Here is a 15080-nt window from a genome sequence, read left to right as displayed (position 1 = left end):
AGGAGGAAAAACATTTTTCTCTTTATAATGTGAAACATCACTTTGTTCTAATAAATATAGATAGTATTTTGAAAGCCTGACCCCATTACATTGTGTTTAGTTTCACACATTTCCCAGATTCCAAGCTGTGGTGTAAGAGACTCCACGGTGCTGACTGTAAGTTGTGAATGCTCATGTCCTAGAAGACTCTGTAGCATTCATGTGGTGAAGGTGCCCACAGATTTTTATCCCTGAAATATTTATTCAAATATATATCCAGTGAACCATTGGACTGAAAAATCAATTAAAAACAAACCAAAATGCAGTTCTAAATGGTAGGACTACAGGTCTCATGCCTAGAGCTGTCTAAGACCATGGAGAAATCGAGCAACAGCTTCCAACCTCCTCTGATGTTGTGAGGGCCATTGGACTATCCTCCCACCCCCACCCCTTGCACTGTCTGTGCTCCTATTACATTGTGTTTGACTCCATAAGGGAGCCCGCTGCGCTATGAATGGCAAATTCTCACTTCTTCCTTCCTATCCTTTCATCCTTGTCCACACACACACCGACAGCGGTTGATTACTTTGAAAATCCCAATCTAAAGCAGATACTTCTTACCCTGAAAAGGACTGTACTTCCTGCTTCCAAAATCTAGGCCACAAATATGTTTCCCTGTCAAAAACAACATGATTCCCTTTTGCTTCTGAGTTCCATTATACTGATAAAAAAAATCAAGCCTCTTTGAGGCTAAATCTTAAAAGTAATTGGTGATCTCCTCACTATGAATAATGTGACTAGGTTTGCAATTTGGAGAAATCTGCTTATGAGGACACAAAGAAACCCAAACCGTAAAACAATTCCAAGGTTGTTTTTTGTTGTTGTTGTTGTTGTTGTTTTGTTTTTTTAAGCAAAAAAACTTTTTCCTTACATTAAAAGTTAAATCTAACCACATAAAAGTGTTCTCATCGGTGATGGAGAAGTTAGGATACAGAGGGCATGTCTAGTTCCATGAGAGATGGGAAGTTAAAGTAAATAATACATGTAGAAACTTAGTGCTTAAAAGCTTTCTCATGGAACTATAAGGTGGCATGTGCTCGGGGTCACAATGCTTTCTTTAATGGATCTCTTAGTTAGTAAGACAAGGGATGCATTGTTACTGGGCAATGTACCTAATCAGAAAAAAAAAAAAGTCTAGGGGAGGAAAATAAATTGCTTTTTATTTGATCCTCAAATCAAAGTAATGTTACTGATAGAAGAGGTCTTTGAGATAAGCAAGTCTAACACTTTCCCTCTGCAAATATTAAAAGTCACCCCAGGGGCAGCCCAGGTGGCTCAGTGGTTTAGCACTGCCTTCAGCCCAGGGCGTGATCTTGGAGACCTGGGATGAGTCCCCATGTTGGGCTCCCTGCATGGAGCCTGCTTCTCCTTCTGCCTGTGTCTCTGTCTATGTGTGTGTGTGTGTGTGTGTGTGTGTGTGTGTGTGTGTGTGTCTCATGAATATATAAATAAAATCTTTAAAAAATATATAAAATAAAAAATAAAAGCCACCCCCAGGGAATCCCTGGGTGGCTCAGCGGTTTGGCGCCTGCCTTTGGCCCAGGGCGTGATCCTGGAGACCCGGGATCGAGTCCCACGTCGGGCTCCCGGTGCATGGAGCCTGCTTCTCCCTCTGCCTGTGTCTCTGCCTCTCTCTCTATCTCTCTCTCTCTCTGTGTGTGTGTGACTATCATAAATAAAACAAAACAAAAATAATACGAATCCCTCTAATTTTTCTTGAACACCTTTTTCCTAGAATATTTAGTTTCCCATTAAATCTGTAGGGCCGGGCATAGATTATGCATACTGACAGTAGATGTGTGTATGCATGTATGCATGTACTTAGATGCATATGCATACCTATTTATACACATACACAAATATAGAGAGAGTCGCAACTTCTATGTAACAAGCAAGCAGAGGAGTTTAGTCTTCACTATTACTATAGGCTGTGTACTGCAGAATTGTATTTTTGGATTTTCTATTTTCCATTTGCTGATTTCAGATAGAGAAGTTGTTGTGATTTCAGAAAGAGAATCGCTTGGGAGTTTTTGCTTCCTTCTTTGCATTGTAGTTTAATTATTTTTAAATTTAAATATGTATTTAAATAAGCACATATTTATTACAAAACAAATGAATTATAAAATAAAATAAGTTTATTTTATATTTAATTTGTTATACTATAGATCAGGTATTGTGTTTAAAAACTTCTTTGGTGAGTGGTTTCTCTTGTAAGTTATCCAAGTCACTTTGAAATCAAACATTAAGACTGTATTATCCGAAAACAAGAATCATCTCAATTCCATGTCCTAATGCAATGCTATATAACATTGGAAGTAAACCATAATGGTTTCTATTTTACTTCATGTTAGCCTCATTGATTCCTGTTGGGAAAATTTCTTTGATGCCATTTGACTGGTTGTTGTGTGTTCACCTCCCAGGACCATACACTCTCCTAATAAAAGCTTCTCTCATCCTGGAAAGTCTTAGCTTCATGAAAGCAGCTCTTGGATGTTCATCCTTCCATACCATTACTCTCCGAGGGACGGGGTTAAAGAGAATGACTTTCTCAATTGCCACCTTGTCCCAGCACATCATTCCTGGGAACGTTTCCACTTTCCTAACTCACACATTTTTGAAACTACATTATGTGCGTTGTAATGATTCATAGTCAGCTGAATTTAATCAGTGTAGACTCTGCAACTGTCTCACCTTGTGATATATACACTTTGATAGACACTGACAATGTAGAATAAATTCCTAGAATGCAGGGAAGCAGAGATTTTTCAAAATTTTTTTTAATCTGACTGTCTTGATATAATTCCTGGTACACTTCTACGTGCAGAGAGATTCTTCATAAATGCTTGAGAATATTTCTGAGCTCAGATAACTAGTGTTATGGACTGATAGAGCTTGATGCATCCTTAGAAATCTGACTTCAGCACTTTCAGTTTTCAGAAGAGAAACTAAGGACCATAGATGCCAACTTGCTTTTTCAAAACTTTGGCAACAGCCTGCTGGCAGAGGAAAGATGAAGGCAGAGATGGTCTCACTTTCATCCAAAACTCTTTTCTTGTCGCTAAACCAGGCTGCCTCTTCATTTCTAGAGTCCTAGTTAATTCTGAACATATCCAGTGGAGGAGAAAATGAGGCAATTTGTCGCTTGCCTTCTCTAGATTTATAACATAAACATCTAGATGCTGTGGTTGAATCTGTAAGGTGGATAAAACTTCCAGGGGACCCAATTCCATGAATGTGCATTGAATGAATTACAGAGATGGAATGGTTATTCCATTAAACACCTGAAGTTATTTCCTTAATGGAACCACTCTCTTGGCAGTGTGTGCCCCCAAACAATCAGCAGATCTATGATATTTCCACTGTGCTGTGTCCCAGAGAACAGTCACAACCTAACAGAGGAGAATGAGTAATATTCAAATGCCTTCAGAAATAATATGGAGATAATGATCATGAGCACTTCTGGACCTACTGGGTCCACCTGGTTTGGTTCCTCACCCTTGGCTTCTATTGTACCCACTTTCTACTCTTTTATTTCCTTGGTCATGACTCCCCTACCCCTTTCACTCCATCCCATCCCTAGTTGATTTCCCACCACAGCTCTTCTTCATTAGGAACTCTAATCATTTTCTTTCCCATCCTCCTTCTTTTTGTTCCTCAATGTCTTATCATTTGGCCAATCTACAAATATTTGCAGATTGTAAACCCCTAAAGGCACAGACAAGACACTTTTGTTTCTGGTGCCAGTGCAGAGTCTGGCTCAGGTTGCCTCAGGTTGATGAATACTTAGTGGGCCATGAAAATTAAGATATTTTGGTATGTAAAAAAAAAAAATGACCCAGGAAGAATATGCTAATGGCTTCACTCTAAAGCATTCATCTCCGGGAAGAAAAGGATCTTGAGTTCCATTCAAAGATTTTTGAATGTAAAGTAATCTGACTATAATTTTTCCAATCATATGATGAAGGTGGCCTCCTAATGTCCTAATATAAAGCTGGTTCCAGTAGTAGGAAGTCCAAAAATAATATCATTGACTAAAGTACCTAAGGAGGGTACTGTGCATGACCGATTTCTCAAGGGAATAGTTGACATTTATTTTTTCTTTCATTTTCTTTACTAGGAACATGCAAATAACTCCAGAATCTTTGGGTGCAAAGGAAAGGACCATAGAGATAATTTACTCCTATAGATCCCTACCTGGTTTTTAAAATCCATGAAGTCTATAAAACTTTGTAGAATTTCAAAAACCCTGATAATGACATAAAGTAATAAGATGTTTTTACTTTTGCCTGAAATCATAGAACTCAATTTACTGGAAATTTTGAGCTCAGCAAATAGTTCTGAATGATAGCCATATATATTTTTTTAATTTAAATAAAACTTGGGGGGCTCCTGGGTGGTTCAGTCAATTAGGTGTCTGCTTCAGCTCAGGTCATGATCGCAGGGTCTTGGGATTGAGCCCTGCATCAGGCTTCCTGCTCAGCAGGGAGCCTGCTTCTCCCTCTCCCTCTGCCACTCTCCCCAGTTTATACTCTTTCTCTGTCAAATAAATAAATAAAATCTTAAAAAATAAAAGAAAATAGAATAAAATAGAATAGGGACTCCTGGATGGCTCAGTGGTTGAGCATTTGCCTTTGGCTTAGGGCATGATCCCAGAGTCCCGGAATCACATCCTGCATCATGCTTACTACGTGGAGCCTGCTTCTCCCTCTGCCTATGTCTCTGCCTCTCTCTCTCTGTGTCTCTCATGAATAAATAAATAAAATCTTTTAAAAAAGAGGATAGAATAGAATAGAATAGAATAGAATAGAATAGAATGAAATAAAAAAAAAAAACTAAGAGCCACTTGGGTGGCTCAGTTGGTTAAGCCTCTGAGCCTTGATTTTAGCTCAGGTCATGATCTCAGTGTCACGGGATCAGGCTCCACACTAAGCACAGAGTCTGCTTGTCCCTGTCTGTCTGCTCCTTCTCTCTCTCTCTCAAATAAATAAATTAAATCTTTAAAAATAAAATAAAACTTAAATATAAACTTACAATCAAATAAATAGATAAATAAATAAATAAATAAATAAATAAATAAATAAATAAATATTTAGAACTTGATGCATTTTTTTTTTTTTCCAATTTTGAAACCTAATGGACAGGAGGTGGAAATAATGTATGTGGTTGTTAGTAGAGGGAATTTTTGGAAAATAGATCTAGTTCACACTCTTCAATTCATTGCTGAGAACAGTGATATCTGGAATCATTAAATGACTAGACTTGTGTGCCAAAGCAGCAAAAGGCAGCACTAGGACTTCTCCTCCAGGACAGTGTGCCCTTCCTTATTTATGTATCTACCACTATATCATTCAAGAAATGCAGCATGAACTATTTTTCATACATACTCAATCCTGACATATTTATGAAACATTCCATAGGCCTTCTGGAGCTATCTCATATAAGTAGGCCATACTTGCTTGTACCTTGAGGGTTTTTGAAACACATCTACAAATCCCTATGAGGTGCGTTCTTTGTTGCTTTTTGACCCAGTGATGGTTTATTACTTCAATACTCCGAAGAGCCTACAGAGACAAATGGCTCAGAGCTTCTCGAGCTCTATAGTGTGTGCTAGAGCAGATAAAACCTGTTTGTGATACAGGTTAAACCTCAACAGTCTCCCTGCAGGATTACATTCTGCTGTTTCCACTAAAGGGAAAGAGGAGATTTTAGATATAAATGCACATTAAGAGTTGAAAAGACTTTTAGTGAACAGGAGCAGAACAGGTTTAGTAATATAACAAAACCTAGGCAGCAGTGGCTTCAGAGAGGTGCACACTGGCTATATGAGGCTCAGAAAACTGCACAAATGTAATGCATGATTTTCAAATACAAGGTCACTCTGACAGTTACTCTACAATGAGCTGAAACCCTAAGATCACTTGACTTCATGTTTTTGGGGAAAACTAAAAATCATCTCTCAATTTCTTTGTATTGTGTTTGACTTGTATTTCTCCGTAGATTTAAAAATTCCAAAAGAAGCAGCACAGCTTATTCTATTGCTCAAATATTCAGCTCATGCATTACCTCTCTCTGAACACTTTTCACACACACTTCCACTTGGAAGACCCCATTGTAGTCATAGTGCCCCCAAATACTTTTTTAAAGATTTTATTTATTTTAAAGACAGAAGAGAGAGGGAGAGGGAGGGAACAGGGAGGGGGTGGAGGAGCAGATAGAAAGGGACAGAATAGTGCTGAGCTCAGAGCCCAACATGGGGTTCGATCCCACAACCCTGAGATCATGATCTGAGCTAAAATCAAAAGTCAGATGCTTAATTGACTGAGTCACCCAGGCACTCCCATAGTTCTCCAAAATATTGATTGTATTTATATATTTAGTCAGGGGCAAGGAATTGGATGACACCCTGCATCCTAAATTATTATTATTATTATTTGGTCATTGACTGGATTTCTTGTGCCTACACACAGTGTCTGGCCAAAGGCAGGGGCTCAGTGAAGTGACTGGAATTGTTGTCTATAATATAAATATTTGGTATAGAAAATTTGTTGGGATTAAAATCAATGATTTGTTAAGGGGAATCTCTGAACCTACCACCTTCACAAGTAAATGCAACTTCCTCATGAGATGTCACTCTGTGTGAGTCAGTCTGAGAGTGGTGAAAACCTACCTTATTTTATAAGTAGAATTGTGTCTCCCTCAAATTTATATGTTGAAGTCCTAGCCCCCAGTACCTCAGAATGTGACCTTCTTTGGAAATAGGTCTATTCAAAAAAAAAAAAAAAAAAGGAAATAGGTCTATTCAAGATATAATGAGTTAATTTGAGATCATTAAGATGGGCCTTAATCTAATCTGACTAGTGATCTCATGAAAAGAGGAAGTTTGGAGATAAGTGTGTGCACAGAAGAAATTCCATATGAAGCTGGAGGCAGAGGTCAGGGTTATGCCTCTCTAAGCCAAGGAATGCCAACAATTTCCACCAGACTACCAGAAGCTAGAGGAGAGACATGACATAGGTGTTTTGTCATTGTTGACTTTCTATAGCTCTCACAGGGAACCAACTCTACCTATATCTTGATTTTGGACTTCTGGTTTCCAGAACTGTGAGACAATATATTTCTGTGGTTCTAAGTCATCTCATTTATTATAGAAATCTTAGGAAACAAATACACCTGCTGATGCAGGTTCTGTGTTTAAAATATAATTATTAAAAAAAATAAAATATAATTATTTAACTGGCACTTCTTAATACATCTGGAGAACAAGTAAGCTGGTTGTGCATGGATAGCCTCAATGTCAGTGGGAAGCCCAGCCATTCAATGCTTCAATTTACTTAACAGGAGTCAGTATTTTGCTAATTTGAGAAATGGAGGATCTATTAGTTACATCAAAGGTTTAGCCCTACTAAGATGACATGAATTTTCAAAGCAAGGTACTGTCTTTCCATCTGCTTGGATGTATCGATGTAAGGGAAGTTCCTCCTGACTGTACAAGGAAGAATCCAGTCTCCTGGGAACTCACGTATTTGAGAGTCATATCAGTGATGGATGATCTTATGGCATCTTCATTTACCAAAACCTAAAATAACAAAGAAATATAACTCTCAATTACTTTTGACTAAACACCCTTTCTTTTCCTTTACATTCTATCTAGAGACCAGATACAAAGTGGAATGATAGCTTTCTCGAGTTTTATCCTTACACTGCAACATGCCTCTCTTTGTAAAGAATGACTTATCTAGTGTCACTTCTGGAGCTAGAAACTCAGTACTTAATCAAGAAAATATTGTAAGGTATTGTGGTTCTGCCTATTTTCACCCCCCCCAAAAATGTATGATGTTGTAAAACCCACTTAAACTCTAAAGGTTTTAATCTCTTCAGCAGGAAAATATATATAGAAAGGGTTGGAATACGTCTAAGCCATTTCTAACTCCAACTTTTAAAAATGTCTCTATGAGCAATTTATTTTGTCATCCATCCAACAAATGAATACTGAACACCTGGTACACATTGGGCATGCTGTAGGGCCCTGCTCTCATGGAGTTTGCATTTCAGTGGAAAAGACAAATAATGAAGTTGAAATTTAATCCATCTCTGTGAGAGTATTAGCTAAATCAAAATTATATATTTATGTTTATAATCATAATATAATTGATACAATATATTATAATCACCACTGATATAATACATTGCAATTGAAATAACATATTACAATTAATTTAATATATAACATGATATGACATGATATATGATGTGATATGATTATGATATATGATATATGATATGTCATGTTATGACATGATATAACATAACAAATGTGTGGGGATGGAGATGGGGGAGGACCACTGCTTTGTCTTGGATGGACAGTGAAGCATTCTCTGAGTGGGTGATATTGAAGCCAAGACTGAATGACAAAATGAAACCAGTGTGGGATTATTCCAGATGGAGGGAGCAGCAAATACCAAGATCCTAAGGGAGGAAAGTGCTTACTTGGTAGAGGAGCCTAAAAGTAGTTGTTGTCGTCGTTGGTAACCAAGGTGGACAGAGGTTAAGACAGGATTTGAAAGAGAATTGGCTGGGCCACATAGGACCATGCAGACTTTGCAGAAGGGTATGATTTCTGCTTTGAGGTTCAGTGGCAGGTCATAGGAGGTTTTAAATTGAAGAATGATATGATCTTATTTTTTTCAGCAGTAGTAATCAATGCCTCCTTCACCAAGGCAAAAAATTCTCAAATGGACAGTTATACACTTTCTCTTTTTGTTGCTTGGAATTCCTTCTTCCTCTTTTGTATTATTTCTCTTTAGCTATTATTTTTTTTCTCCCCCATTTCTTTCTTTATTGATTTCTAAATTTATTGCTCTTCCCTCTCTTCCCCTTTATTATTATTATTATTATTATTATTATTATTATTATTATTATTTGCCTTCATCAAGCAGCACCTGAGATATACTACCACCAAGATTATTTTAACTGAGCAGAAGAAAGCTGCAGACCCCACTAGGGGTCACCTCTGACCCACTGATGAGTCCTTAATCCTGCAATTTTGCCTAGTGTTTATAGCCAACCAGAGACACTTATTCTCCTGTCTCTATCTTCTTTTACCTTTACGACCCCCTAAGGATCCGACTCAAAGGCATTGTGGTCCACATCCTCCCTTGGACCCAAGCCACCCCAGGAGCCAGGCAGGCTATCAAAACAGGCCTGCCCCAGATGATTCCTTTTGTTCAGAGTAGATTGGTGCTCTTGAACTGGGAACTTGGCTCATTGACAAAAGTGGCATCATTCTGCAAAGTGGAATGTCACCGGAAAGGCCGTGATTGTATGAGGAATGCCTGGACTGTCTGTCTGCCTCTTGCCAGCGGGCTGCCTGAGGGTCCAGCAGCCAGGCTTCCTGGAGCTTCCTTCAATTGTCTTTACACGCAGAATTTAGTACCCACTTAAAGACATACAGACCTGCCCTCAACCTTCTGCTGAAAAAGGAAACTTCCTGTAATTTATTTCCAACCTGGTTGCTTTGGAACTGACAGTTTTATTAATTGGAGAAATTTCATTATTTCATAAGGCCAGTTGAGGCGTCAAGGACAAGTGGGTCCCCTTGGTACTCTTCCTCTTGCAATTTATCTACATATATTAAAATATGCCAAAAAAATAAAAAATAAAAAAAATAAATAAAATATGCCCATTCACATAGTCTATGTGCACACATATATCTGTTCTATATAAAGTGAAAAGGTGAAAGTAATCTTCATACACATTTTACTCTACAAGTTGATGGTAGATTCCTTGAAAAGATCAAGAAAGTAGCAAGTTTGCTTCTGTTAGACAAATTAATGAATTGAATTTGTAATCTGTAAAATTTTCCCTTCTACTTTTTTCCCTTATGCCCAAATTGCTTTTCTAAATTTAAATTTAATCTTTTGGAAAGTCTTGGTCAAATTTTCATTGTTTGAATTTCTTGGCACAAATGCATGCATGTGCCTAATTTGAATATTAGTCTCCATTTTACATTGTTTTACCGTTTAACATGTACTTTCACTATACTTTCCCTACATTACACATTCCTGTTCATTTCAACTTATAAATAAGAATTCTAAGTCTCACTAGGATTAAAGACTTTCCCAAAAGTTCCATGTCTAGCCTGTAACAGATCAAGGACAAGACCTAAGATCTCATGCACTGAGGTCAAATTCAGTGCCCTTTTCCCTACAAGTTCTTCAAACTTTTTCAGTGAAGGGCCAGAGAGTAAATATTTTAGGTTTTTCAAGTCATATGTTCTGTATCACAGATACTCAACTTTGCTGTTGTAGATCAAAAACAGTCACAGACCATACATAAATAAATGAATATTGCTGTGTTCTAAGAAAATTATATTTATGGTCGCTGAAGTCAGAGTGTCTCATAATTTTCATAAGTCACCATTTTCCTTTAATTTTAATCCCCTATGTAAAAACATAGTTCATTTATCCTAACAAAATAGGCAGCAAGTGGGATTTGACCTATGAACTGTAGTTTGTAGAACCATCTATGAATGGAATTATTAGCCAGATAGCTGAGACCTGAGTTCATTTTAGCCCCTCATGGAATGAGCAATATTAGGTCTCCAAAGTGATTCTAATCATTATTAATCATTAGCTGAATTTCAGAGATTAGCTGTCATCAGGGATTAATTTCCACCAAGATTTCACTTAAAGGAAAATAAAGGGAAAATATTAATGAATAGGTACAAACCTCATAAGAGTGGCTCATATTTTTAAGAAACATGCAATGTAGAAATGACTTGCTTCCTATTGAAGAGTATTATTCATAAATTCTATGAATTTTTTTAAAGATTTTATTCATTCATTCATTCATGAGAGAAGAGACATAGAGAGAGTGGCAGAGAAAAAGACAGAGAGAAGCAAGCTCCTCTGAGGAAGCCTGATGCAGGACTCGATCCCTGAACTGGGATCATGCCCTGAGCCTAAGGCAGACGCTCAACCGCTGAGCCATCCAGGCACTTCCTATGAATTTTTGAAGAATTCCTAGAAAAAATCAGGGAAATATGAATATTTTTACACTCATTTTTATTCTATTACAGCTCAGTGCAGTTTGACAACAATAAACCAATTAATTGGGTTTTGTGGATACAGATGAGAATATAACTCAGGCTACCCAGTAAAGCAAACCTCCCCTTTTTCTGATTATTTAAGCTAGAAAGAGTTTGCAGATAGTTGATCAAGATAAAATAATAAACAATTGCATACAGATCCTGGAGCTAAAAGACAAAAATGAAATAGTACTAGCAATTAATTCTGTAAAATAAACGCTCAAGTCATATTTGTTAACAATTATGTAAAAAGTTAGAAATCAGACAAATTCTTCCTGGTTTAGCAATTAGCTGATGCTGGAAGACAAATCTCTCATTTCCAGATCTGGTCCCTAAATCAAGAGCAACCATGGGCCTTTAGTCGAATTAAATTAAAAACCAAGAAAATGGAAAATATCCCATTGACATTTCATCTTATTCCTTTTTGAGATAATGATTCTGGAGCTTAGTTTCTGTATCCATGCTTCTATTTAAAGCAGAGTAAACACTTAAAATATAATATGGTTATATAGATGCTCTTCTGGGGTAAGAGCAGCCCCATTTTGGAGGTTGATGGCAAGATTAAGAACAGATCTGGCAAGTTATTGAGGGATGAGGGGGTGAGGGAAATCACTGGCTCTTTTGCCTGCCAGTCTTCACGTGACTGTATTACAGGAAACTGGAATGCTCTAGCTTCTCTGTCAATCCAAATTCTGTCCACCTTCCAGGAAGGCCTTCCTCAATTTTAGATTCCCTCAATGAGATTTCCTTAATTATACCTGCTGGTGAAACTATTTTATTTCTAAATAGAGTAGCATTTCCTTAAGTACCAGAAAAATCATTGTTGGTGGATGTATTTTGGTAAAAAGAAGTAAACCGCTTAAGGGGCCAGGCCTCTTACCCTTAGAGCGCATTCCTTGGGTTGTTCCTATGATAGGTCACTCTTGCTCGACTGATCTCTTCTTTTCCAAACACTGATAGAAGGAAAAACTCTACAGGTTACATGCTCAGTGGAGGCCAATTCTCTCAGGGCTGGCTCAGAGGTTTGGGTTATAGGACTTACAGATTTCCTGTGACAGAACTGAAAATAGTATTAGTACTAAGCCTTATCAATGCATGAAAGGGATATGTACCTGCTGAGTAAGGAAATATATGATGGAAAATGTCCGCCTTCCATTCCTCAGAGCACCATTATCTTTATTTTCTTCTCAGGTCAGGCTGTGAACATTTTATTCATGCCCAACATAATTTTTGAAAACTAGCATCATCCTACTCAAAGTAGGCTCATCAGTAGTCAGAGCCTGGCTTGACTTTTAAGATCAACTCAACGGCAACTCAGAACCGATCTGCAATTCAACATCCTCTAAACTGCTTGGCTCTCACTTCCAGATGCAATATTGCTGTTTTACATCTTGTAGGTGAGATGAAAGTTATAATAATCTCTGTATCTGCTCAGGATTGTATGTATCATGCTTCTTAAAAATTAGAACCTATTTTACTTAAGCATATTGATAAAAATCAGAAAAGTATGTCAACAAAATTTGGAATGAAAGTGTGGATACATATAGTACTGTGAGTCGTTACATTTATTGAGTGATAACTTGATGTGAGATGTTATTCTAAGCAATTTATTTCTCCCAACATCTTGAAAGGTAGTTCCTATTACTATGTTCTCTTTTATAAACATTAATGGAGTAAACTGAAGTCCAGGCAGACAAATTAGATTGACTATCTTGAGATACACCCCAAGCAAAGAATGGATTTGAACTTGGGATGGTAGACTCTGTCACCTGTGTCATCAAATCATAGAAGAAAACTGTAAAAGTATTTAGATATGGGGCACTTGGGTGGCTCAGTTGGTTAAGCAACACCCTTCAGCTCAGGTCATGACCTCAGGGTCCTGGGATCAATCCCCAGATTGGGCTCTCTGCTAGAAGGGGAGCCTGCTTTTCCCTCTCCCTCTGCCTGCCATTCCATCTGCTTATGCTCCCTCTCTGTGTCAATAAAAAATGTTTTAAACTCTTTTTAAAAAAGGGAAAAAAAGGAAGTATTTAGTTATGAGTGATAAAGATATTAAAATTGGGCCACTAAAGGTTAATATAAATGGGACAATGGTTCTTTGCCTGGAAAGAGAGTTTTCACATGGGAAAGTGAAAGCTGTGCAAGCTGTGTGCCCACCCTCGGCTGGAGATCTACCAGCAAGACCAGATCTATTTCATGTGTCCACTGGCACGGCAGGGAGACTTCTATGTGCCTGAGGTGAAGGAGACAGAGCGGAAAAGCCGGGGGCCTGCGGAGGCCAGTGACACCCAGATGGATGGCACAGGAGCTGACACGATGAGTGACACAAGTTCTGTAAGCTTGGAGGTGGGTCCTGGCAGCCGGGAGACTTCAGCTGCCACACTGTCCCCTGGAGTGAGCAGCCGTGGCTGGGACGACGGTGATACCCGCAGTGAGCACAGCTATAGCGAGTCAGGTGCCAGTGGCTCATCCTTTGAAGAGTTGGACCTGGAAGGCGAGGGACCCCTGGGGGAGCCAAGGCTGAGCCCTGAGGTTGAGCCCCTGGGGGCTACCAAATGGCCCCGGGAACCTAGTACTCCTGAAAAGGGTGAGGAGTAACCCTAGGCCTGTACCCTTCTGGGGTGCATTTGCTGAGGAACTGAGCAGACTCTCCAGCCCTCTTCTTCACCTCTCAGGCCCAAGCTGGGGCCAGGGGTTTCAGGGGGACCTGACTTCCACTGCCCCGGGCTCTAGCCAAGCCTTCTCACCACCCTCTCGGCTTCCAGGGCCAAAGAAGCCAGGGACTATATTCTGCACCCAGACCCCGGGGCTACCGCCCTTCTGACATGTTTTTTCAGATTCACATTGGAGCTTCCAGGACCCAGAATAAAGCAAATGATTTTCCTGTTTCAAAAAAAAAAAAAAAGTGTGCAAGAAATGAATCTTATATTTCTATGTGGTGTTTTTACTCATTCAAAGCATGAGCTTATTCAAAGCATGAAGACATATTATTGCCCAGCACAGATAGTCAACAGTGAACAAAATATACATGAATCCTACCTCATGGTACTTTTAGTTCACCTTCATGAAGCTTTTCCAAGGTTTCAAGGTTTGTGTTCTTTGGAATAGCATAGAATCTTAAAGTTGGAAGAAAACTTTAATATCACTTCTCTTTTTCTCTCTTTTTCACACTGGCCTAGTTTGTAGGCTAACCAATACCATTAAATCCCAAAGCAGAATATGCATTGACAGTTCAATCTAATTCACTGTCTTACCATGTTCCAGAAACTGTGCTGAGGATCTAAATCTCTTGACCTGCAGAACTCATGTCTCATATTTACTACCCACATGTGCTTAGCTTAGACCACAGAACCCAGCATTCACTAGTACTTCCCATATTGCTCCACATGCCACAGCCCACCCTGCTTAATGGCCTTGAATTCTTATCCACGACTTCTTTGTATCAGAACATTTCTATTCTCTTTTTATTGCAAGTTTCTGTTCCACTAACCCATTTTTTCTTAGTTTTGAATTTTATGAGAAATAGATTTGGAAATATGAATGCAAGTACACATAGTTTTGTTTGTTTTGTGCTAAAAACTATGGAAGCACTGCCAGAGGCATCAGAAAGTGATTGGGAAAATGAGTGACCAATAAAGCATTTATTAATAACCAAGTCACCACTGTGAGTAGGTGGAGAAACTAGAGGCTAAAAGGGACAGAGAAGAAGTGAGATGCTTTCCTGCTCTAGGATTCTATAATGTACAGGACACAGCCTTGAAACCTCATTGAAGGCTTCAGAAAAAATGAAATGATAGTTTCATCAGGGCAGCACCTGCATATACTGTGCTTACCATTAGCTATTTCTGGGAATTTTTAAAAGTCCATGTTAAACACGAATCTCTGCACTATCACTCCCAAGAAATGAGGGTCAAATGAACCAGCACCTCTAGCTTGTTGGGTGAGTGCTGCTCAC

General features: G+C 38.6%; 1 protein-coding gene across 1 annotated transcript; it reads left to right on the top strand.

Moving 5' to 3' along the window:
• Positions 1 to 13273: 13273 nt before the first annotated feature.
• Positions 13274 to 14014, top strand: LOC121493437 (testis-expressed protein 264-like). Its single transcript, XM_041759295.1, has one exon. It carries the CDS (start codon positions 13322 to 13324, stop codon positions 13721 to 13723), a length of 402 nt encoding a protein of 133 aa, XP_041615229.1. The 5' UTR covers positions 13274 to 13321; the 3' UTR covers positions 13724 to 14014.
• Positions 14015 to 15080: the final 1066 nt, after the last annotated feature.

This window comes from Vulpes lagopus, chromosome 6 (genome assembly GCF_018345385.1).
Source record: "Vulpes lagopus strain Blue_001 chromosome 6, ASM1834538v1, whole genome shotgun sequence".
NCBI classification, from domain to species: domain Eukaryota; kingdom Metazoa; phylum Chordata; class Mammalia; order Carnivora; family Canidae; genus Vulpes; species Vulpes lagopus.
The sequence above is the reverse complement of the archived record's forward strand: the minus strand, read 5'-3'. Positions and strand labels throughout refer to the sequence as shown.

Excerpts from the sequence above, each read along its gene's own strand:
- LOC121493437 (XM_041759295.1), top strand. The coding sequence starts at position 13,322 with ATGTGTCCACTGGCACGGCAGGGAGACTTCTATGTGCCTGAGGTGAAG.